Here is a 23391-nt window from a genome sequence, read left to right on the forward strand (position 1 = left end):
AGCAATTCAAAATTGGTTTATGTTGACTTTTTTGTTTGTTTAGCGCTCACAACGCATCCAGCTATCGAGCCTGTGTCCAGTTATTAAGCAGTCTTAGCGGGTATCAGTACACAAGGAGAGCATGGAAAAAGGAAGCATTTGACCTCTTCATGGATTCCAGTTTCTTCCAGATGGATGCTTCATGTGTTAACCAGTAAGACTCTCTTTTTACTGCTTATATCAATGGCCTTTACAAATTTTACGTATACCATGTGGACCAAAGTTTCTCAACAGATATCTGTTGAGAGAAATAAAGAGAGATATTCTGTGGTTTAGATTACTGCATGAAATGTGAAAGTTGCTTACATAAGGTATATTTTTATATACAAATCTATTTTAAAAAATAAAAATCTTAAAATCGAATTTATTTTTTTTTAATGAGGAAAAAGTGGTTAGCATTTTGTAGAATCATAGAATGGTTTGTATTAGAAGAGACCTTAGATATCATCTTGTTCCAACCCTTCTGCCATGGGCAGGGACACCTTCCACTAGACCAGGTTGCTCAGAGCCCTGTTCAACCTGGGTTTGAACACTTTCAGGGATGGGGCATCCACAGCTTCTCTGGGCATCCTGTTCCAGTGCCTCACCACCCTTATAATAAAAAATTTATTCCTAATATCTAATCTGAATGTGCCCTCTTTCAGTTTAGAGACATTCCTCCTTGTCCTATCACTCTGCCCTTGTAAAAAGTCCCTCTTCAGCCTTCCTGCAGGCCCGCTCTAAGTACTAGTAGGTGCTATAAAGTCTCCCTGGAGCCTTCTCTTTTCCAGGCTGTACAACCCCAACTCTCTCAGCCTATCCTTCACAGGAGAGGTGCTCCAGCCCTCTGAGCAACTTTGTGGTCCTCCCATGGACCCATTTAAACAGGTCTGTGTCTGTCTTATGTTGGGGGTCCTAGAGCTGGATGCAGTACTCCAGATGGATTCTCACCAGGACAAAGTAGAATCAAGGCAGAATCACCTCCATTGACCTGCTGGCCACACTTCTTTTGGTGCAGCCGAGGGTGTGTTTGGCTTTATGGGCTGTGAGCACACACATTGCCTGCTCAAATTCAGTTCTTCATCTACCAAGAACCCCAACTCCTTCTCCTCGGTGCTGCTCTCAGTCCCTTTTCTGTCCAACCTGTCCTTTTGCTTGGAATTGCTCTTACCCTTGTGCAGGACCTCGAACTTGGCTTTTTTGAACTTTAAGAGGTTCACATAGGCCCACCCCCTCAAGCTTGTCAAGGTCCCTCTGAATGGCATTTCCAATTTGGTTTGACAAGGGGGGTTCAAGAAATATAGTTTCAGATTAAATCACACGAGGTGATTGGTTCCTGTGAAGCAGAGAGCTTGGATTGGAATTTGTAGGCTGAATTAAAAGAGCAGAAAAAGCTCTGTAAATATTCCTGAAAATTCTTGCTTTTTTTTTTGATTTTCTGATTTGTGTACAATCTGCCTCTTTTAGTTGGAGAGCTATTATGGATAATTTGATGACACATGACAAAACCACATTCAGAGATTTGATGAGTAAGTATTTGTTGATGTAATAGTGACTTTTCACCAATATAAATGGTAAATAAATGGGAAAAAATTTCTTGAAAACATTTGTTCAATATTTATTGCACTTTGTTTGATTTATTCAATGTTTTTCATGTTTACTTTGATTATTTGTTTCTGTAAATCCATAAATAACTTGAAATGAGAGAATTTGAGGCCATCCTGGCCTACAGTGAATTTTGCCTATATTGCAAGGTTGATTAAGCAGAGTGGGTGAGGGTGGGTTTTGGTTTGTTTGGGTTTTGTTTTCATTTTGGTTTGTTAAGATTTGACAGTAACTCTGCTTAAGAAAAAAATTGATTCTGCACATTTCTGGAACTTCTGAGCACCTGTACATGCAAATTTTTTTTTTTAAAAATGACTGAACTCCCTCCCCCCAGCCATTAAAAGAAAACTTACAAGTTTTCTTTTAATATGTATTTTAAATCACTGTGGTTAAAAATACAAATTGCAGAACATGCATTTTCCCAACGTCTGCTTTTGAACTTCATTAATGCAAAGAAAGTAAGAGTTACTTGTGCTTTAAAGTGAAACAGAAGGGAAATTTTAAGTTCTTCTCTGCACTTTGTCTCTCCTCTTTCAGCACGAGTGGCTGTGGCTCAGAGCAGTTCACTGAACCTGTTTGCTAACCGGGATGTGGAGCTGGAGCAGCGCGCTATGCTCCTGAAGAGACTCGCGTTCGCAATCTTTAGCAGTGAGATAGACCAATACCAGAAATACCTTCCAGATATACAAGGTCAGTAAAAATGCATAATTTAGTGGACTTCTGGACTCTGCTGTTAACTGTGGAATGTTTGTATGACAGAATAACAGCTGGTAGATTTTTCCCCTGGAATATCAGTGTGTGGTACTGTTTCCATGGCTGGAACAGAGTCTCTGCAGATTTTGGTTAAAATGTTTTTAGCCTTAAATGTCTACAAACCACACATACTTTGTAATTACCAGTTGACTTTTATTCAGATTATTTCACTGATCTGTCATTTTATACCTTGATCAATATCCTTGGATACCTGTATCATAAGTTTTGATATGAACATCTGAGGCATAAACACCCATCAGCTGGGGATAAATAGAAAAGCTGACCTTGAAGTTTTCAACTTTTGACTTCTCTTGCTGCTTTTTCTGCTGTTCTGTTTATCTGTCCTATTTATCACTGAAGTTTATCTCTTACCTTTTACTTTAAGTGATTGGGAACGGAGACTGCTTAGCTTTATTTTAAGATTACGTAAATAGTTACGGCAGAATTTTCTAGATATATTGTCTTTTTGTGCCACCAAGGTGGACACAAAAATTGAGTGGTCTCTTCTTCCATATGGAAAATCAATTGCATCATCTTTCTTGTTTCATTTGTTACGGAATCTATTTTTTTTCAAGTTGTTTAGGGTTTTTTGTTGTGTGTTTGTGTTTTTCTTAATTCCCAGTCAAGTCAGTAGCTGAGATTACTATGTTCATGGTATCAGGTAGTTTCACTGGTTTGAACTGCAACATGCATGTATGTTGGCTTGACTGAAAAAATTCTTTATGGACCTGCCTCTATATATGCTGAAAGTTTAGAGGTGATTATAGTTGCATAAGACCATATTGTCCGTGTGTAATTTCCCATGTACTATGATGGTGCAGCCTTTTAATAATAATAATAAATCCTAGCTGTTCCGGCTGTTTTTGTATCGTTTGGAATCTGTTAACTCCTCTTTTAAGCTCTACATAAGATGAGCAAAGCTCCCAGATGCACTATTGCATTTATGTGGAGAACTTAAACAAAATAGACAACTGCACTGTTTCGAGGTTTCTCTCTTTTGTTCCATTCTTAGTGAACATGATTATTTTTTTATATTGGCAGAATAAAAATAGTAAAGTACTGAAACTGTAACATGGCAGATACTTAAAAAAAATAGTTAAAATTGAGAGTAAATGAGGGAAGGAGAAAATGCTCTTTGGAATTATTCTGAACTGAGGAATTCTTGGCTTTTTGTTTCAGAAAGGCTGGTAGAAAGTCTCCGGTTGCCACAGGTGCCCACCCTTCATTCCCAAGTGTTCCTGTTTTTCAGAGTATTGCTTTTAAGAATGTCTCCACAGCATCTTACCTCACTTTGGCCAACCATGATCACTGAACTGGTGAGTTGCAGCTGACATTCATTATTTGGAAGGCTGGTGCATATCTGAGACACAGCCTCACTCCTCCTCAATATTTTTAAGACAATCTCTTCTAGAGATTGTGCACGTAAATGTACAATGTACACAAATTGAAAGCTGACTTATTTTCATAGTACTCATGTCTGTTTTTTGCAAACAAATTGAATATCTGTTGGCTTACACTATTTAAACTGTTCAGCTGTCTCTTGAATTAAATTTGCATTTGCCCTCCTAGTTCCCTACTGACTCCTGCTTAAATTTCTCCATACATACGTGTACCCTCTCCACCATTCCCACTCCTGCTTTTCTTTTGTAGTGTCCCTGTTTCTACTTTCCTGGTCACTCAACCTTCTTCCTCCAGCAAAGGGGATGGGAGCCTGGGTAAAGGAGTTGGAATCTGTGTTGTATTGGCAGTTGATGGTCATTCAGATCATATTGTGGCTAAATTTATTGACTAGATTTATACAAGGCTTGACTCAGATTTTTTTTCTTTCTCTTGTTTTACCCTGCATAACAAAACAGTAAAAGCATCTGTTTTCAGAGCTGCTACTGGGGAGTCTCCAGTGTTGGTTGTTTGACACCCTCTTGTGGGTTTCAGCTTTGGCAATGGGAATGGAGGAGAGTGGTTGGTGCATCCTGTGCTCCATTTAGCCTGTTATCCAAGGAGTTACCAAGGGACTGGATAACACAGATAGTAAATCAGACTCATTGCTGTGATGATTCTTTTTTTTCTATCTGCAAGTGCCTAACCTAGCCCTTGTTTAACTACAGATCCAAGCAATAGAAGGAGAAAAGCTATATAAAATATTTTAAAGATCAAGTGTATTGTTTTAGCAATAGATGCATTTCATTTTAACCTGTCAATAGTATAAGTACTAGAAAAACTATTCTACTTAGTGTGGCCGCCTGATTTCTGTGCTGTCCCCTGGCCTTTACACAAGTACCACAGTCTTGGAACTACTTTCAGTCAACAGGACTGTGTTGCTTCTGGGAATTCACACCTGAGCTTTAGGGTGGCAGTGTCAGGTGGTTATTTCATCATCCAGGAATGGAAATAAAGCTCCAAACAGTTTGTCTAAGACATATTACTCAGGCCTCCCTATAGCGTTTTCCTGAGTCACAGTCTATTAAAATATGATATTAAAATGTAGCATTTGATCTTCAGGTGCAAGTGTTTTTACTGATGGAACAGGAGCTCACTGCTGATGAAGACATTTCCAGGTAAATTTTGTAACAGTCCCTTTGGCATGCTTGATGGGGAATTGAATCATTCTTTAGAATAACTGGTGTTAGAAAGAGTTGATGAGCTCAAATGAGAAGGACAAATAAAGGGTAGCAGTCTAACTGCAGTACCAGGGACATACTGTTCAGGACAAAATAAAAGAAGTCCCACTGTCAGATTGCTCATAAGTCACTAAGCTAAATTATACAAGTGTGTGAGTTCTTACAGGGTCTTCCTGGCTAAAATGACTCTGCTGCTGCAATTAAATTATTCACAGCATGACTTTATACCTTTTCTGTATCATACACTTACTCTAAATAAGACCAATTTTTTGTCTAAAAAATGTAGTTTCTTCTAGTATTAGAAAGACATAAAAGTGAGGTAGGTGATTTTTTTTGTTTCGTTGTCCATTTTTATCCCATCTGCCTTCTGCACAGTGTGATCCAATTTCAGTCAATGCTAGCAGCAGAGGCAGATTTCTCAAATGAGCCAGACTTATTTGCCCAAGTCTTGTTCACTTTTTTTCCTAGATTCTCTTTGTTTATTTGAGGAATTTTCCCTCAAATAAAGTAATATTGGCATGATTGGCAAGTTTAAACTTTCTCTTAATTTGGATGTCTGATGTGAATAAGATACAGGGCAACACGTTTTGTTATATATTAACCTTTTATCACACACACACACACACACACACATATATATTTATGCATACAGAACTCTGCCAATAGCACAGACTCGCAGTGTTCTGGTTTGATTTATGAATTGAGGATTAAGCTGGTAAATAGAATTGTATGTTTGTAAGATAAAGTTTCCATTGTGGCAGAAGGTTGTTATGACTCACCTGCCTGCCCTGATTTGCTTTAGAACTTCTGGCCCATCTGTTGCTGGTCTGGAGACGACTTACACAGGTGGCAATGGTTTCTCCACATCCTACAACAGCCAGAGGTGGTTGAACCTGTATTTGTCTGCTTGTAAATTTCTGGACTTGGCCCTAGCTTTGCCATCTGAAAACCTGCCTCAGTTCCAGATGTGAGTAGAAGAAACTGTCATTTAAGTTTTTGGATGTTTGTCCATGCCTCTTGGTAAAATTCTGGTGTATAAAAATCTGTTTTCCTACTGCCTTTCTTTCTTTGGACTTCACGCAGGGCAGCCTATAATAGTTCGTTCCCTCACAGTATCTGAGTGGCCTCCAGGGGAAATTATGCTGCACATCAAATTAATTCAAGGTGGTTTGATTTAGCCTGTGGCAAGAGATTCTCCACACTTGTGAGCTAATCAGTAGTAGTGATTTACTCAAGTATTCTATTTCTAAAGTACTTAGTTGCAGTAATGCCTAAGAACTCAAAATACACCCACTCTCAGTGACTAATGCGTGAGATCAGAAGACTGCATGTCATCTCAGCATGACTTGCTTAAATTACTCCTGCATGATTTGTCTGGAAGATGTGGCAACAAAACTGCTTAAAAAGGGGACCCCATGGGTTTTTCATGGTCAGTAGCATTCATGTGTGCAAACTGCTTCCTCAGTGCCTCTGCAACCCTGTTCCATTGGAAAAAAATGAATGCAAAACAACTGGAATTTGCTGAAGACCCTGGAAATGAGAGACCACCAAAGAAAGTATCTTGTCTCTTCCTTTACACTGCACAGTGGTGACTGAGAGCTGCTGCCCTAACACAGCTCTGTAGACATTTGGTCACCCCTAGTTATTCTGTTGTTTAAAAGACACTCAATGTGAGTCAGAAGATGGAAGGACTTGCACACGCAGTGCCAGTCTGTGCCCTCTAGTATTTCTACATTTCTAAAGCTAATGTTAAAGGTTCCTTCATTTATTTTATTTTATGGGTATTTGGCTCATAATTCTTGTCCAGTTCTCCAAGCTGTCCTAATCCCTGCTATTAGTCAATCTAGTTTTATTTAGGTTATTACTGTGCATTTCTGAAAAGACAAAAGTCATGCTGAATCACACTGGTTTTTATGGAGTTCTCATGGAGGCTTGGATTGAAGTTTTAAGGACAGAAACTTTGATTTCCTTTATATTTATAATACAAGTAGCCAGTCCTTGCATGCAGCAAGGTGCAGGTAACAGAATGGTCCGCTTGGTCTCACTGGCCTATGAATAGGTAAAATAAATGAGTTTTTGTTATCAGCATGGTATATTGAGAACATTTTGTGTGTACACATCGCAAATGTGCAGCAAAATTTCAGTAATTTATATTTTTTTGTAATTCAGAACTGCTTTCAGTTCTCTTGCACACAATGAGAATGTGAACACCACTGGTTTTAGCTTCTCTGCCTTATCTTGCTCATGGCATCTTTAAATAAGAAACTCTAAAGGAAAAATGCAAGGCCACATTACCTCTGCTTTTCAGAATGTGCCTTTCTCATTCTTTCTTGTCAAAGACTAATGTTCCCTTGTGAGGGTTGATTTGTTTTTTTTTTTCCCACTCCTTGTCTGATACTTCACTAGATTTCCTTATCCACTCATACTTTTTGATCCAGCAGAAGAGCCTGCATGTTCAGTAAGGATAATGTCTGCTTTTGTTATCTCATGGCAGGTATCGCTGGGCTTTTATTCCAGAAGCATCAGATGATTCAGGCTTGGAAGTACGAAGGCAGGGTACACATCAGAGGGAATTCAAACCGTATGTGGTGCGTCTGGCAAAACTGTTGCGCAAAAAGGCAAAGGTATGTTGCTTTCTTCCAGTTCTTTTCTTTGCACTGAAAGGTTTCCTGTGCAGTAACGCACAGCAGTGTTTCCATTTGGGTATTTTACTTTTTTTAAACAATGAAGAATGGGAAGGACTTTATCTGATGTGGGAGATTCCCACTGAAGTAATCTCAAGTCAGCATCAGGCAAAAGCCACATGTAGGTATAGAAGACAAACAAACAAACCCAAACCCCAAACCAAAACAAACAGATAACAGAAAAACCCCAAACCTGCTATGGTCAAAAAAAAGACTACGGTCACAGTCTTTGGATTTCCCAAGTAAAAGTATTATTTTTGTAAAATGTAAAATATGCTTCATTTTCTAGTATATTTTAACATAAAATCACTTTCAGATAGCCACTCATATATGTAGATACTAGTATCTACATCGAAGTAGAAAAGCATTTTTGTTAATAAGAATCATATTTAAATATGAGGCTGTGTGGGGGAGTGGGGATGAGTTTCTTCCTTGAAGCTGCTACGATGAATGGAAGAAGGCAGAGGTCAGTAGAAACAGTTCTGGGGAAATCTTGGCTGCACAGTTTGTAGAGTGGGAGCAGAACTAGGGTTGTCATGTTGCATGAGATATATTAAAACCTCAGTTTGGGTGAGGCAGAGGCCTAATCTGCTAGTGAAGCTGATGGAAGCTGGCCAAGCTTTGTCCCAGGGAGAGTCCTTCTGCTGCCACAAAGTAAGACCATTGCTGTCACATACATTGCTGCTCCTGCTGTGGGGACAGAGCCCCCATGAGCAGGCACTTCAATGGCAAAGGTTGCTGGTGGGCCAGAGAAGCAGGGAGGAAGTGCAAAGCCATGTGGGAGAAAGCTTTGAAGTTTTATTCTCAGGTTTTCCTCCAAATAGATGGCATGATCTGGGCTGTAACACTGGCAGTTTGCTGCAGCTACTGCATTTACAGTCTCCAATGAGTGTTTTTACATAGTAAAGAAACTACTGCTGAGATCCAAGTGGCTACATAAAGCTTAGGGATAACTTAGTTGCAGGAAGATCTGAATTATTTGAGCAAGGCTCATACCTATAGGGGATAAAACAAGTATCTGAAGCGTATCTGCATTCTTCATTTTATCATTTTTTAACCATGAAGATGAGACTAAATTTCTCTTCTTGCCTTTATAAAGGAATGATCAGTTTTAACTGACTGCTCATCAGGCATAGCCTCTAACCCTGGTGTTCAATGTGTAGTGTGCTGTATCTGTTAGAAAGTTGTCACACTCCAGGTGATCTCTGTGCATGAATTATAAAGCACATATGATGTGTAAGATATGCGTGCTTATGGTAAGTACTGTATGTTGGGATAGATTTCTGAAATCAGAACTTCCACAATATGCTTCAAGAATATAGAAAACTTCCTGGAATTTCTGGAACCCCCTAGTCACGGCAGCAGTTGCACACTGAACCATAGGTAGGCGTATGATGATGAGATAAACCTGAGGTAATGAATGTTGGCCTACTTTATGCAGAGGAGAATATCGTTGCATATAGCTGTGGGGTTTTCTTAGAAAATAACTGATATGAGCAAAATGGAGTGTATCTTAATTTTCTTTCAGGGCACTCTGACTAATGCTTAGATTCATGTAGTGCAGTGTTGCTCAGGCTGTGTTATCTGAGGGGAAACATGCTTAAAAACCTCCTTTAGCACTGCTGGAAATAAACAGAAGAACAAACTGGCAGTGCTGTTTCTGTCTAATAGCGTCTTGGCCACACTAGCTCGAGTCTGCCATTTCTGGATCATGCACTCATTTGGGGCGGGTGACTTTTCTAGCACCCAACCAAGCAACTGCACGGCCTTCACGGCAAAGTATTATTTTCATATCTGAAATGCAGTCTGAAAGTTCTCCTCTTTCCTTCCACAGGACAAACAGGAGGACTTTAAGACGGTGGTTTTGGAGGGAATGGAGATGGCCAAGCATCAGGTGAGGGTGGCCTTTGATGCTTGAGTTGTGAAACAAGCTCACCATAATAATACCATCACCTCAAGGCCCCGGGCACTATTTAGCCTTCAGTAAGAACTGAGAGAGATCAGATTTGTTGTAGAACAAAGCTGAGAGATTTTTGAGGTGAAAGAATCATAAGCACCCTTATTTTTATAGATAACTTAAAAATAAATTTAAGTTGATTTCCTATATGAATTAGATTACAAAAAGCTACTGTTACTTCTAAGAAGAATTATAATCACAAATCACGATAAAATTAAATTGTAAAATAATTTTTTGTCAAACACCAGGTATGAAACACACAATCCCTAATCGGAGTCTCTGTCCAATTAACTGTTGTTTTAAGTATCTGTGGAATTAGTGGTGTTTGCTTAGCAGATATGGCCATGAGGAAATGGCTTGGATTGGGTTGCACTTCACTGCTCAGAGAGTCAGTATTTGCACATGCACCCCATTTGTTTGGGTGGTGTGTAACACCGACACCTGCTGTGTGCTGGAGGCAGTCTTTGCTCACTGCTGGGTAATGCTGAGCACGGTACAGAACCAATATGGAGAAGCTTCTCTTCTGTGAATCCAATGAGAAGTTTTTAAAGGAGAAACTCTAAAAACTAGTAGCTTCATTAAAAGAAGGAGGCACCAACAACTCCTTCTGTATTGGAAATTCAGTCTTCCCTTTTTCTGGTTCAGTGTGAGCTTTTCCTTTGTGGAGACTTGTAGAGCTGGAAGAGTGATCTCCTGTGGCAGGAAGCCAAACCACCAGATTAAAATATTATATACAACCATATTGAATTTTAACCAAATTGGGTTTTATGAAATAAGTGTCATGTAGGCTCATGAATTGCAGGAGTTACTTCATTTAAAGGGTAAAACCTGTATTTGCTGAAGAATCATCTCTGTTTGCTCAAAGGCTGTGCAGTCAGTCTTACCTTGCACTCTGCTCCCACTGCTGTTCTTTCCCCTTCATTCTGCTTTCATTACCAAGCCTATTCTGCAGGAGCTCTGCAACCTGCAGGGGTCTTGGACTCCCACTTCAGCCACAGGCACTGCCAGGGCAGTGGGACAGAGGTGCTGGTCAGGGGTGGATCAGGAGGTGGCTCTCCTTAGTGGGGCCTTTGTGCTTCTTTTCTACTTTCTCACAGAATAAAATCCAGTATTGCTGGAATTCTACTTCATGGTAGAAACTTTCCTATACTGGTTTGTCAGTAACAGTACAAACAAGGTGTTTCTAGTGGTGATAGTACCTCATTGTCTAGATTTGAATATGTTTTTTGACTCAGAGAAAAAGGAAATGAGTGAAGACTACCATATAAGAACCAGAATGTTGGTGCTCAGGTATTTCAGTACACAGGTATTTAAGGCAACCCTAAACAGGGTTAGAGCAGTGTGCTGATACTGCCAGTGAGCATCTGGTATGTTACTGCTGCCTTTGCTTGTGGGGTTCCTGAAATTCCCTCCCTTGAAATTCTCCCATGGAATGGAAGGAGCATAACTGAGTTCTTCTGAGAGCATGTAATGAGTAACTGAACCATTTCTCTTTGAGGACAACTTCAAGTGTTTCTCAGAACCTCAGTGTCTGTTCTGATATTAAAACCAGCATTGCTTTTGCTCTTCCTGAAAACTCTGAACTCAAACTGCAAAGTGAAAATGCTTCGTATGTACTTTAACTTCCTCTGGGTTTTATCATCACTGATGCTGGCAGCAGGGTGAAGTGTGAGTGTCACCAGAGAGGAGCCTGCTTATGAGAGCTGCTGAAGTAGCTCACAACTTCCCCAAGCAGCCAATGCTGGCTGTCACCAGTTTGGGCCATTTGTGTTATCCCATGGGGTGCTGCACCAGGAGCAGCTCTGCAGGGCAGCATGGCAGGGGCTGCCTTGGTTTGGGACAGCCCTGGGATGAGGTGTTGGACTCAAATGTCCACTGCAACTGGCTGACCGACTGCCACCTGTACACTCCAGCCACCGCTTCTGCAGGGTGTGGTGAGCAAGGGATCTGCTTTGGAAGCTGCACTCCAGCATATGTCTTGTTGATAGGACAAATACTTTTGGAACATAGAAAAATACTTTATTACACATTACTCTTTTACTTTTACCTGTGCTTTTTCTGTTTTGTCCTGTATTATTTGCCATGTCTCTGTGTTTACAGAAAAACCCGGAGGAGGATGGCTCAGGGAAAACACTAAGTTGGGAACCAGGTCACTTGCTTTTAACAATCTACACCGTTCGCAGCATCGAGCAGCTTTTGCCTTTCTTCAACGTACTCAGCCAAGTTTTTAACAGCAAAGTCACAAGCAGATGTGTTGGACACTCAGGGAGCCCTGTCCTTTACCCCAGCTGTTTTCCGAGTAAGGACATAAAAATGGAGAACCTCAAGACCTTCTCTAGCAAAGCAAGACAAAAGATAGAAGAAATGGTTGAGAAGGATTTTCTTGAAGGTGTCATAAAATCATGAACCAAACTGGTACTACGCAGCCTATGTGAAGTGTAACTATTTAAATGAAATACTGTATCTTTCCCAGGTGTATAGTATTCTTTTCTTACTTTGTATGTAATGAAATACTTAATGTTGTATTTAAGTTAAATATTTGTAAATAAGAGAAAAGTTCTGGATGTGGCCTGAATCAAGTTTAAATATTGGTGGCTCATATTGATTATGGTGCCTACTATTTGCAGTAAATGTTTTGTTGTCTTGAGTTCTGTCTTTAAAAAAAACTAAAAAAAAATACAAGGTGCACATTTTTTCAATTTGTTTCCAGTTTATTTCTGTCTTTTTTTTTTAAATCTATTAGAACTTGTGCTTATTTAATAATCTGGAAAATGCCATTATGTCAGGAGTTAATACAGGACTACAAGAACAACGTCAGAGGTAGACACCCTGAATCAAAGTAAGCTGAGGAGGACACTTGTGTGTTTAAAACACACAAGCCCCTTCATGGTGCTGGGCAGCAGTAAGGGCCACAGAAGACAAACTTGTCTCTGTCCCTTCCCTCTTAAGTGTGATTATAAATACTACTACTGCAAATCACTTTCTAATTAATTTCACAAAGTATCTAATGAAGATAATATTGCAATAATAAGTTATTATTTGCAAATGTTCTTTTTTATTTTATTGTTTCCCCCTCGAACTGAGGTAAACTGAATCTGAAGACTAGTGACAGCCTGTGCCTTATGCTGTTTGCCCACAGATGACTGGGCTGCTGTGGGAAGGTGGGGATGATGTTCCTGCAGTAGGCAGTGTGCTGCAGCCACTGTGAGCACAGTCTCAGCAGAGCTCCAGTCCTGCAGCCATGGCCAGTGCTCTGAGGGTGCGGGAGCTGGATTTCAGGCACAATGTGACAATGAATTAAGCTGGGCTGGGGCAGATTTCCTTCTAGGCATGGCCATGGCCTGTCAAGAACTTAGACAAACTTGGGGAGGGGAACATTCAGCAGCAAGTGCATCTCATTAAGAGGTAAGTTGCTAAAGGAGGTAAAGAATAAGTGGAAAAATATTCTGTTCAGTTCTGATCAATGCTTGTTACTCCCAGGAAGGGTTGAGTACGTGCACAAGAGCACGTGGTAAAAAAAGTAGTATTAAAAGATAAGCAAAGCTGTGTAATTTAACTGCTGTTGTATCATTCGTTATATAGGCTGGGGTGGTGCTCCCTTTCCACCAGCGAGGTGGTAAACGGCCAGGCTTACTTCATGGGCAAGGGCATCCGCATTCTCCTGTGGAATGTTGGAAAACTTAGTTATGCTGCTGTCACCATGAGAAGGTTAGACCAAATATGTGATATTAAGGCAAGCATTTTCCTGCAAATGCTGTGCTCCCTGTATTGCTCCATCAGCCTGAGGTATCTTCTTCTGCCACGGCCATCATGCTGGCAGGGAGAAGCAGGCCAGACCATGTGAAGGAGGTAGAGCAGGACCACTGCTTTTACTGTCAACTTTAAGTTCAGATGTGGACTAACTTAACAGCAGCAAGAATTTTTTTTCTATTTTGCCTCTTATGAAATCATGCAATTAGGCAGTGCTTTGGTAACTTTCTTCTTAACCCTGAGATCTCAGAAAGCTTTTCAAAATCATCTAGTGTCAAATCTGCCTTTATAAACACATTTTCCTTTTAAAGATAAACATTGAGAACGTGAAACATTACTTTTCTAAATAAAAGAAAATCCAGAGAGACTTTTTGTGATCATTAAGTCTTTTTTTCCAAATTTGGCATTTGTTAAGTGTGATTAAATGAGAAGTATGTAAGCATAGTACTTCTGTCACCCCATGCTAAGGAGAACATTGTTTCACATAAACAAGATGTTTGAGCACTGACCTGTGTGTCTGCTTCAGCGTATATTCTAACAACATCCTCTGTTCCTGAGGGACGGACAAAAGCTCGGGACAACTTGTACTTCTTTACGAGGGCATCGATTTTCTCCTGCAGTCCCGGAGGTGTAACCGCACGTCTTTCTGCATCCGTTGTGTCAATAACACGCCTGTCTGCAACCTGCAGCATCAGAAACAATTTATTTGTTTAAGTCGTAGATAAGACATAAATTCAGGTTTTGATCTGTTGTGTTGCCTGAAGAAGAGTTCAATTTGAGTTATTAAAGGGCTACTCAAACACTTGGCATCCCTAGGATCCCTGCTCAGCATGTATTAACCATGTCCTGACAGGGCTCAGCTGCTCAGTTTGGAAAAGGGTCAGTTCTGAACCTGCCTCCTTCGTCAGACTCTGAAGTGAAGCTGCAGCTTCTCCCAGTAGATCAGAAAGCTGAAATTCTCTCCTCTGGTTAATATAAAGCCCAGAGCTTCCTTACTTTGTCTAACAGAATGCTACCACATGGCAGCCTGTACTGCTCAAGCTCTTTGAATATTAGAGAGGATAAAGAAGCAAGAGCTTGAACATTCAAGTTATACAAAGTGGCACAGCAAGAAAAATCCAGCTGCCCAGCAAGCAGGGCCCTTAGAAAAATAGGATTTTTCTAATTTGAAAGTTAAGAAGGAAAAAATTAGGCTAAAATTTGAAGAGTTCTGGTCAGGTTTTTCCATTTAACATAGTTGGCTATTATTTCATCATTTTTGTAAGCTGTATTTTTATCTTAGTCCAAGTTAAATTCTGGTCTCTCCTCTGGGTCATTTCATGGCTTGTTTGGCCTACTTCTGCCCTTTAATGGGCTGTTTCAGCTTAAAAATAAAGCTTATCTCAGTATCTGCAGGCACAAGATGCTCACAGTAGGGCCCCGAGATGCTGCTGTAACCTGAGCCAGCAAGGTGTGTAACTCACCTGAACTTTGAGCAGCCGATTGGGAAGGTCAGTGTAGAGGGCATCCCACTGTTGCACAGTCAGACCTTTCAAGGCCAGGATTGCTTCAATAACCAGCATGTCTGAGATGGCATCACCAACAGTCTGTTAACAGAAAGGGAAGAAACACTGGAGCAGTCAACAGTGAAGAAAGGAAGGCAGGATTTGATCAGTAAGCTTCCAGCTGAAGAGTGCAAGTACAGCCAGGTCACCTTGCCCAGTGTAGCTGAGCTTGCTTGGTTTGGTTGCAGAGGGGAGGAATGCTGGTTTTGTTGCCCATACCACACTGCCCCTAAGGTAAGAACAGCAGCAGATTTGTACAGCTCTGCCAAGGGCAAGTGATAGTCCTCACCTCTCCTAAGGAGGACTGGCACCTCACAGGGGTTCAGGGGTCTCTGGCACTACCACAGACAAATAACATCTGTGCTAAGACATGGAGTCCGAGGGCTGTGTGGATCCAGGCACTGGAACACCCCCATCCTCCTGTACTATATAACTTAGTGAAAAACTTCAGACAAAAGATTACTACTTGTTGACTCATGAACAAGTCACATCCTAGCACTAGGTTCCCGTGCTATCCCACTCCCTCTACGTCCTGCAGCCAGCACACTGCACCAGATAAAAGCATTCTGCAGCCACTCATGAGAAAGTATCACATCTTTCTAAAGAGTGGTCCCACCCTCCTCTTCTTGGCCCCTTCTATCATGGCACCTGACTTCCTGCTCCAGCAGTCCCCAGCTGTAGCCTGACAGGAACTCATAAACAGGATTAGCCTCATGACTGCCAACATAGCAATTCACTTCTCTCAGTTTTTACCTGATTAGTCAGGTCAATCATGTTTTCAAGCACCTTTGCTGCTTCTCTTTTTTCATCATCCTTCTCCTCTTTCACCAATTGTCTTATTTTAGTTTCAGCAGATTTACTAAATAATACCTGGAATAAAAAGATGAGAGCTTGTCAAGATCAAACTAGGATATGTGCAGGAACAAGGAAAAAATTTTTACTATCTAAGCCCAAATAATCATCATTAATATTTGCTATCATGAATTCCCATACCCACATAAACCACAGAGAACCCGGTGGCAATGCTAATATTAAAGACAGAAGGGGAAAACAAGTCTGTTTTCAAACAAGGAGAGAAAAGTCTAGTTTATAGAAGTAAGCAGAGAGTGAAAAGACATTGTTTTCCAGCTAGTCTAACTAAAATTTTTTTATTGGCTGATCATATGCATTACATGGTCACACTTACTGTACCATGTCCATTCGCCTCGAAATAAACACCAACATCAAACTCCTGGGCCTTGTGATGCAAGTGTTTCACTCCTGTTTTGACACAGTGCACAGGTACCTGCAGCCCAAGGATATGCAAAGAATGACAATGATGTTACAGACTGTCCTCAGAAGGTGGGAACTGCAGGTCAAGTGAAGTGCAGGAACTGAGCACCAACCTGGATAGAACTGGATAGACTGTTACAAACTAACCCATGTTTCACAGCCACTGACTCTGCAGAGCTAATATTGTCCACTATTTCTGCAGACCCAATTAAAAAAGATTTCATTTATTCAAGTGTAAATAAAGGCTAATGAAAGAAATCAAGAAACAAACTCCAAAGCTAGAAAAACCCAATTCAGCTTATGGCTTCAGGGAACACAACAGATTTCTATACAAACAGAAATAACACCTCGGTTCAATTTCTGTAGTGAACAACATTTAGCTTGTTGCAGAAAATTAAACTCAGTGTCAAAGTATCAAGGAGCCTTTACTAACTCTGCTGCAAAGTTATGAAGTCCTCGGCTTGTACGAGACGGAAAATGGATTTTAACATTTTTAAATTAGTAAAAGCTGACTGGAACTTTTTCAGCTTTGCTCTCTTGGGTCTCCTTTGCCACTGACTAAGAATTTAGTCAGTACTGCAGCTTCGAAGGAGTAATTTATTTACACCCAATTAAAGTTTTCCAACAATCATATCACAGAAGTATTTATTTTAAAAGTAAACAAATTTGCATTAAATAACACTTGCAGGAAACTAGCAAGGAAAAATATGGAGAATACCTTTAGTGTTTCCTCGAGGTAGCGTGTCGAACTCCCATTGGCATACGCTGTTTGTACCACGGCCATCTCGAAGTTCTGTCTCACCTGAGCAAACCAAGAAGCCAAGTGCTTTAGTGTACTATGGGCCCATAGCCAAACAAGTAGGATAAATTGAAGAATAATTAGAATTGTTAAATGTACACTTAAAACTCCTGGGCATCAGAGGAAGGCAGGAGCTCACAGAGAACTTTTTATGTTTAAAACACCATGAATTCTGTCCAAGTCTTTGTATATCCTGTTTTGTTTTTTCTTGTGGCTGGCTGAAGCAGCTCTCCAAGCTCAGACTTTCCCAACTGCTTTTTCAGATTCAGTTAGCTCTGTGCACAGGCCAGACACATGGCATTACATGAGGCCACATACACAAGCAGTAAAGTCAAAGCTTCCAGTGCAAAGTAAGCACAGGCTGGTGGCAAGCACAAGTTCTCCTCACTGGCCAGCTTCTCTGACACAGAAATGAACTGGTCTCTGAGAAAACAAAACCAGGCTGCCTTGTCTAGGTTCAGTATCATAGACACTGAGTCCAAGAGGACTTCTGCAAAAAAAGAAAAGCTTTTTCTCTCTATCCCTTGTGCGGAGAGGATGCTATGTGGCAGAGAGTGGTTTGGGAATGATAACATACAAACCCTTGACTGCCACAACCAAGTTCCTCAGACTCTTTTACACTTTAACATATGAAGTGAATGGTGGTACTTTAGTTTGTAAAGTTACCTTGGCAAGAAGTTCTTTAAGGAAGATACTAATTAAAGTTGCTATTTTATCTCCATCAATTAGGTGAAAATGGTCGGTTGCATCCTTATAGTAATAAACAATTCTATCTGCATCGCCATCAAAGGAGCAGCATCTCTCATTGGGCTTCATGTCTAGCCCTAGTGCACACACAGTTACAAATGCAAGTTAGAGACAGAAAAAACCACAAAGTGCTCAAATTAGTCCCAGAGTGGATCTCATAAGGAAATTAGCTCTGTGAACACACAAAAATAACGCTCTCAGACTGAGAGACATGTAACAGGGAATCTGTACTGAATGGCAACTGAAGTGCATATTCAAATCAAAAATACAAACACTAACATCAAAAATGCAGGTTCTCTAAACATTAATGATAATACACCTTCTCCTTAGACAGGTATGAAAAGCAGTCCCAGAACTACTGTGTATATTCACATCTCTAAAATTCGGAAATAAGGGCTGAGTATCAGTGATGGCACAAGGTTAAAAACCTTGCAGCAGCGCAACACCCACCCCTTATTTTACACACCCAGTCACCAGCAAGCAGACATCCATACACCACAGACAGACCATACACATCACCTTCAGACGGAGGCGAGTCGCTGTCCCCCACTGCACAGCAAAGCCAGCCCATGTTTGCTGTGACACCTGGGGCCCTGCCTGACACCTGGGCAGGAGCCTGAGGCAGCCAGTGGCAGCTGACATGGGCACACACCCAGCCCTCCCTCACTGCTCCTCTGAGCAGGGTGTGGCACCCTGTGCAGCCCTGAGCGTGGAGACAAACTATATCCAGGCAGAGGAGGACTCTGGGGCCATGTCACTGCACTTCCCTGCTCACGGCTGGTCCTCTGTGTACTCTGTACTTCACCCTCCAAGACAACAATTAATTATTTTTCCCTTGTATCAAGAAATGCTTTTCCTCAGGAAATACTTCTGGCCTATTTAATTTTATTCCATTCCCACTTGCCAGACCTGCTCCTCCCCTTTGATGTCTTTCCTAAAGCAAGGCAAACATGCACCCCCACACCAGCAAAGCCATCGCTGAAATACAATTACAACAGGAGGTGGCACATAAATCCAAACATTGAGAAAACTACCCCTCTCCAAAGTAGCCATCACCAAGATTTCTTAGAGCTGTACAAAAAAATATACAAGTGGATGTGCTGGCTATAAAATGCCTCACATTTAGTGTGCTTGATATTAAACTTACACAACAATGTATACAATGCATAAGGAGTACCTGCCTTAAAAACTTTCCAGGCTTAATTCCAAGAGAGAAACAGTTAGGAAACAGTCCCCGCTGACACAGCAATGCCACACAGAAATGAATTGCTTTAGTTAAGGTAAATTTTGCTTTTCTTTAGATGTCATAAGGTTCCATTAACCTCAGGGTCTATTTCTCAGAAACTGCAGCTAGCCATTCTCTAGGCTGGTTTGAGAGTCCACCAGGAACCCAGCAGGGAGCTCCCTAAGGACATGCTACATCCTGTGCCCCCTTCTTGGAAAAAATATTTTAGTACACAAGCAGACAGAAAAATTGGCCCACCTTGGTGACACCTTGCTCTTCAGAGCACAGGAAATTATCCCCCAAACCTTGCCTGTTTCTTCTCCTGCTTGCCTGAAGTGATACAGGACACTAAATCCCAGTGCCAGTGAGGTCCTGAAGCCAAAGTATGAGGTAATGACAATGCAACATTTAACAAGCTGAGACTCCCTATGACTTTAAACGGGAAGCTGATACCACCTAACCCTTCAGAAAAATCAGATAATTTGTTTCAGTGAGTGATTAGGAAAACCTATTTTCTTTTCAGAGCACAGCCCTGCATGGAAATGATCAAAGAGTCTCTCATCAGGCAGTTAAAGCCAGGATCCAGAGGTGACACACAAGCCTCCATCCCCAGCAGTGACTGACACTGTGCTGCTCCCACTGTGCTGGCATTTCTCCAGCACACAAGCAGCATGGGAAGGAGAAACCACACCCTAATTTGGTGTTCAGATTTGGCCAGCAGTTGCAGTGAGAATGCAGTTGTCCAATGGAGAACCCATTTTAACCTCAAGTAACCTCACACCCAAACCACCCTGCTCTTCCAGTTCAGGGATTTTCTTTTATCCACTTTGCAGGAAATCAGTTCAAATAATTTCCTCTCTGGTTTATGTCAGTCACTAATATGTCAATATGTCGGTCTGCTGGCATCAAGCTGTTAATTATCCCAGATCTTCTTCAGGAACTCAAAAAATTGTCTGCAAACCCAGCCCACAGCATGAATGTTTCTTCATATCACAAAGGGAAGCAAAATAAACAACATTAAGCCAGTCCTGACTGATCTCTGGACTCCACCAGCTTAACATTCAGAACAGATTGTCAAACACACTTCAGCCACTCAGAGAGATATTGCCACACCTGGCCATACTATTCTCTCTTTCCATTGCACCAGCAGAACCATTCATGCAGTCACTAGTAAGAAATAGGGAGCGCAGCTGATCTGAAGATGATGCACCCTTGCCAGACCCTGCACTTTCAGGCCTGGAGAGGAGGTAAAGTGATATAAAATTACCAACTACATACCTCTGGGTGGTTTCTGATGAACTTTCACAAAATCTGCACCACATAAATGATTGAGTTTCTCCTTGGTTCCATCATTATATATGTGAATTAGCACCTCTTGTGGAAAGTAGGGCTTCATTTCTGATAGTTTCAGGGCTCCTATTCCATTGGCACAGTCAATCTTCAGGTGCCTCTGACACTCTCCAGAGCTGTGAGACTTAGCACAAGGAAAGAAGGGGCAAAGTGAACCCTTGCCCTAGTGAAACCACAACTAGAGGCAAGCTGAATTCCAAAATTCAGGCCCAAGCAGGCTAACAGTCAGAAGATAATAATTTTGTACATTTGCATGAAAAAGACAACACCCACTATTCACCTGTTTTATCAGTTCCATAAAAGCTTTGGATAGTTTTTCATAATAGCCTTCCAGTGTTGCTTTCCCATACTGCCCTTGGGTGTTTTGACAGCAGACCACGTAATGTAGCTGTGGTGTTGTCACCAGACCATAATCTAGCATGAAATAAAAGGCATAATATTCAGAAATAGAATTGCAAATTAACTGTTGATTCAAAGTTGTCTGGTATACAGACAAATGCAGGGCAGGAAATACATACGAAATTTTTGAAGTTCGGTTGCAAAAAGTTGACTCCCACCCCCACCCCTCCTTGCATTAAAGCCATACAAATACCCTGGAAGGACACTGTTACAAGAAAGAATGGAAATGTGTCTGGGCTACTGCCTTAGGCCTATATAAAAGAGTCACATCTACATAAAAAACTAGAATTGCAGAAGTTTAACATACCATGGTACTGACCACCCAGAACAAGAATCCCGTCTATTACTGACTGGGAGAGTTTCTCGCTGCTTGGCCTGGAAAACAACAAATACAACTGATAAAACCTTTGCAAAGACATTTATGTATGGACTTGGGAAAGAGACATGTGGAAGACTGTACAAACTTCCTGTCAGTAAGTTTAGACTCATAGTGAAGAAATCCATATCTTTTTCTATATTGCAGGCAATTCTCAATAAAGAAGTTTGAAAGCCAACCCCCAGGGAATTGCAAAGACAAGTAAACTGCTGAACATAGGTGGACATCCCACAGTACCCACAAAAAAACCCCACATCACAATAAAGCATCGCATCCAGAAACAGTGATAAGAAGTTCTCGTAGCTATGAGGGCAGCTAACATAGGAACAGCATTGGAAAACTTCTGCTTATTGTTATAATCATAAATTTAGGCATAGAAAAAGCATAATCTGGCTGCAGGGGGCAAAGCACCCCAAAAGCACCCATGAACACAGCACTGGCACCTCTATAAAAGCAGCATACATCTACAGCATTTTGTAACTACCTGGTGTCTCTACCAATAAAAACCAAAGCATCTTTGTGCAGGTTCACTTCTGCTTTTTGGCAGATCTCACTTATCACTTCCTGTAATTCTTGCTCCTCTGCATTTGCTAGTTGTGTGGCATATTCTTCCCAGGAAGGGTGCAGCATTTCTCCAAGAGGATCAACCAGCTTTATGCCATTGTCTTCCTTAGTAGAAAAAAAAAAGAACAAAAGATACTAAGTCTACAAGTGGGGAACTCAGTAAAATCTCTTTGAAGACAGCCAACATATGGTTCAATCACATTGCTTCTTTAAAGGTGGAGAACTGCTGAGATGCAAAAGCTTAGCTGTTTAAACCTCCAACAAGGCCCCCAAAAGTACCATAACCAGCATATTAAGTAACCAACTTTTTCCCCCTTGTAATTTTGGTATGAAACTAATTTGACATTGCAACGATGTAAGGGGAGATTCAAATAAACTGCAATGCTCCACAGCAGCAATAAGTCTAAGTGCCTGATTTGTAATTGCTGCATTTGGGTGTTTATTTTTAAAACTTACAAATTTTGCTCAGAAGTTCCTCCCTTCTCAAGGGTGCTCCTAGCTTGATAACATCAAAAAGTTATGTTGCAACATAAAATGTTTTCTATGTTACACCATTTCCACATAAGAAAAAATGACACTTGGGTCAGAGGGAAAAGTAACTTCAAATATGCCAGAGATCATATTTACAGGGAGCAGGCTAAATGTGTGCTTTAAGTAGGTCCAAGTGTCTTCAGTATCTGGTCTCTCAGTGCCACGATGAGCTTTGATTCCACCAAACTGATCACATCTTTCCATCATTCTACCAAAACACTTCACACCACTCCACCAAACTGGTCACAGCCTTTAAGGAAAAGGCTGATCTTACCTCAGGGTTGTGAGATGCTGTAACCATGACACCAATAGTTGCTGCCACGGCTTTGGACCTGAGGACTGCGAGCAGGCCCATGCGGAACATGACGTGATCCAGCTGCTGGGCCTTGGTGCGAAACCCAGCAGTGCCATACTGCAGAGCCAGGCCGGCAGGCTTGGGATGTAAGGCTGAGTATTTTCTAAGGGCTTCGGGATCCATTCCTAGAGCAGGAAGTAACACAGATACAAGTGAGAGAACTCAAGTCATTGTAATTAGTTCCACGTTTTTAACTTTGAAGCCCACAGGATACTTTAAACCACTCGTATCAAGTCCCTTGGTGGGAGTGCAGCCAGGCACCACCAGAGTGAAGGAGCCTCTACGTTTTCCCTGTACAGCACTGGATAAACAGAGCTCGACCAGATTTAAACAGATCACGCACGGAGGAGGCGAGGAGAGCCGCGATTCCCGGTCGGCTGGATCCAGGGGTCCCGACAACTTCCCGCCCGCTTCTCACCGCAACATCAGCGCCCACCACGCTCGGCCGCGACCCCTCAGGCTAACTCTCGATCCCCAAAGCAGCCTGCTCCCCCTCTCCAAGCGCTTGTAGGGAATCCCCCAGCAGCGTCCCCGGGACGTTTCCCTCGGGCGGCGGCTCTGCCGAGGCGCTCCGTGCGGACCCACCCGGTCACGGCCACCTGAAGCGCACACAGCCGCAGGGCCGGGAAGGGCTGGGTGGGGCCGGCCGGACACAAGCCACGACGGGCGCCTCCGCAGCCGCCTCCCTGCACGGCTGATGCCCTCGGGATCCCGCGGCGCCGACGCCCGGACCCACCTGCCGGGAGGGATAGGAGGGGAGGGGAGGGAAGAGACGGGACACGACAACCCCCTCCGAGCCCGCTGTCGCCGCGCGCCCCTCACGGAGCCGGCGCGGCCACGCCCA

At 41.8% G+C, this 23391-nt stretch overlaps 2 protein-coding genes across 10 annotated transcripts in view; one reads left to right on the forward strand and one right to left on the reverse strand.

Moving 5' to 3' along the window:
- Positions 1-12334, forward strand: part of DOP1A (DOP1 leucine zipper like protein A) — a 59350-nt gene extending 47016 nt beyond the window's left edge. For 5 of the 8 annotated variants that reach the window (XM_051777914.1, XM_051777915.1, XM_051777916.1 and 2 more), the window contains 9 exons: positions 44-193; positions 1486-1547; positions 2161-2313; positions 3556-3692; positions 4876-4931; positions 5797-5961; positions 7489-7618; positions 9513-9572; positions 11736-12334. In XM_051777914.1, coding sequence (XP_051633874.1) covers positions 44-193; positions 1486-1547; positions 2161-2313; positions 3556-3692; positions 4876-4931; positions 5797-5961; positions 7489-7618; positions 9513-9572; positions 11736-12041 — 1219 coding nt within the window. In that variant the 3' untranslated portion in view covers positions 12042-12334. The remainder of the gene's footprint in view (positions 1-43; positions 194-1485; positions 1548-2160; positions 2314-3555; positions 3693-4875; positions 4932-5796; positions 5962-7488; positions 7619-9512; positions 9573-11735) is intronic. The other 3 variants (XM_051777918.1, XM_051777919.1, XM_051777921.1) reach the window with 1 other exon arrangement.
- PGM3 (phosphoglucomutase 3) lies at positions 12320-23391 on the reverse strand. Of its 2 annotated transcripts, none has more exons than XM_051777957.1 (13): positions 23284-23391; positions 22467-22672; positions 21582-21766; positions 21029-21096; positions 20603-20736; positions 20251-20446; positions 17667-17824; positions 16920-17003; positions 16116-16214; positions 15683-15799; positions 14849-14971; positions 13895-14068; positions 12320-13296 (listed from the first exon to the last, which is right to left on the reverse strand). In XM_051777957.1, the coding sequence occupies exons 2-13, from the start codon at positions 22668-22670 to the stop codon at positions 13210-13212; spliced, it is 1629 nt and encodes a 542-aa protein (XP_051633917.1). In that variant the 5' UTR covers positions 22671-22672; positions 23284-23391; the 3' UTR covers positions 12320-13209. The 2 variants fall into 2 exon arrangements, with proteins under 2 accessions (XP_051633917.1, XP_051633918.1); XM_051777958.1 differs by lacking the exon at positions 23284-23391 and adding an exon at positions 23133-23148.

The sequence above is a fragment of the Manacus candei genome, unplaced genomic scaffold (assembly GCF_025592945.1).
Source record: "Manacus candei isolate 608988 ecotype Guabito, Panama unplaced genomic scaffold, ASM2559294v1 h1tg000011l, whole genome shotgun sequence".
NCBI classification, from domain to species: Eukaryota; Metazoa; Chordata; class Aves; order Passeriformes; family Pipridae; genus Manacus; species Manacus candei.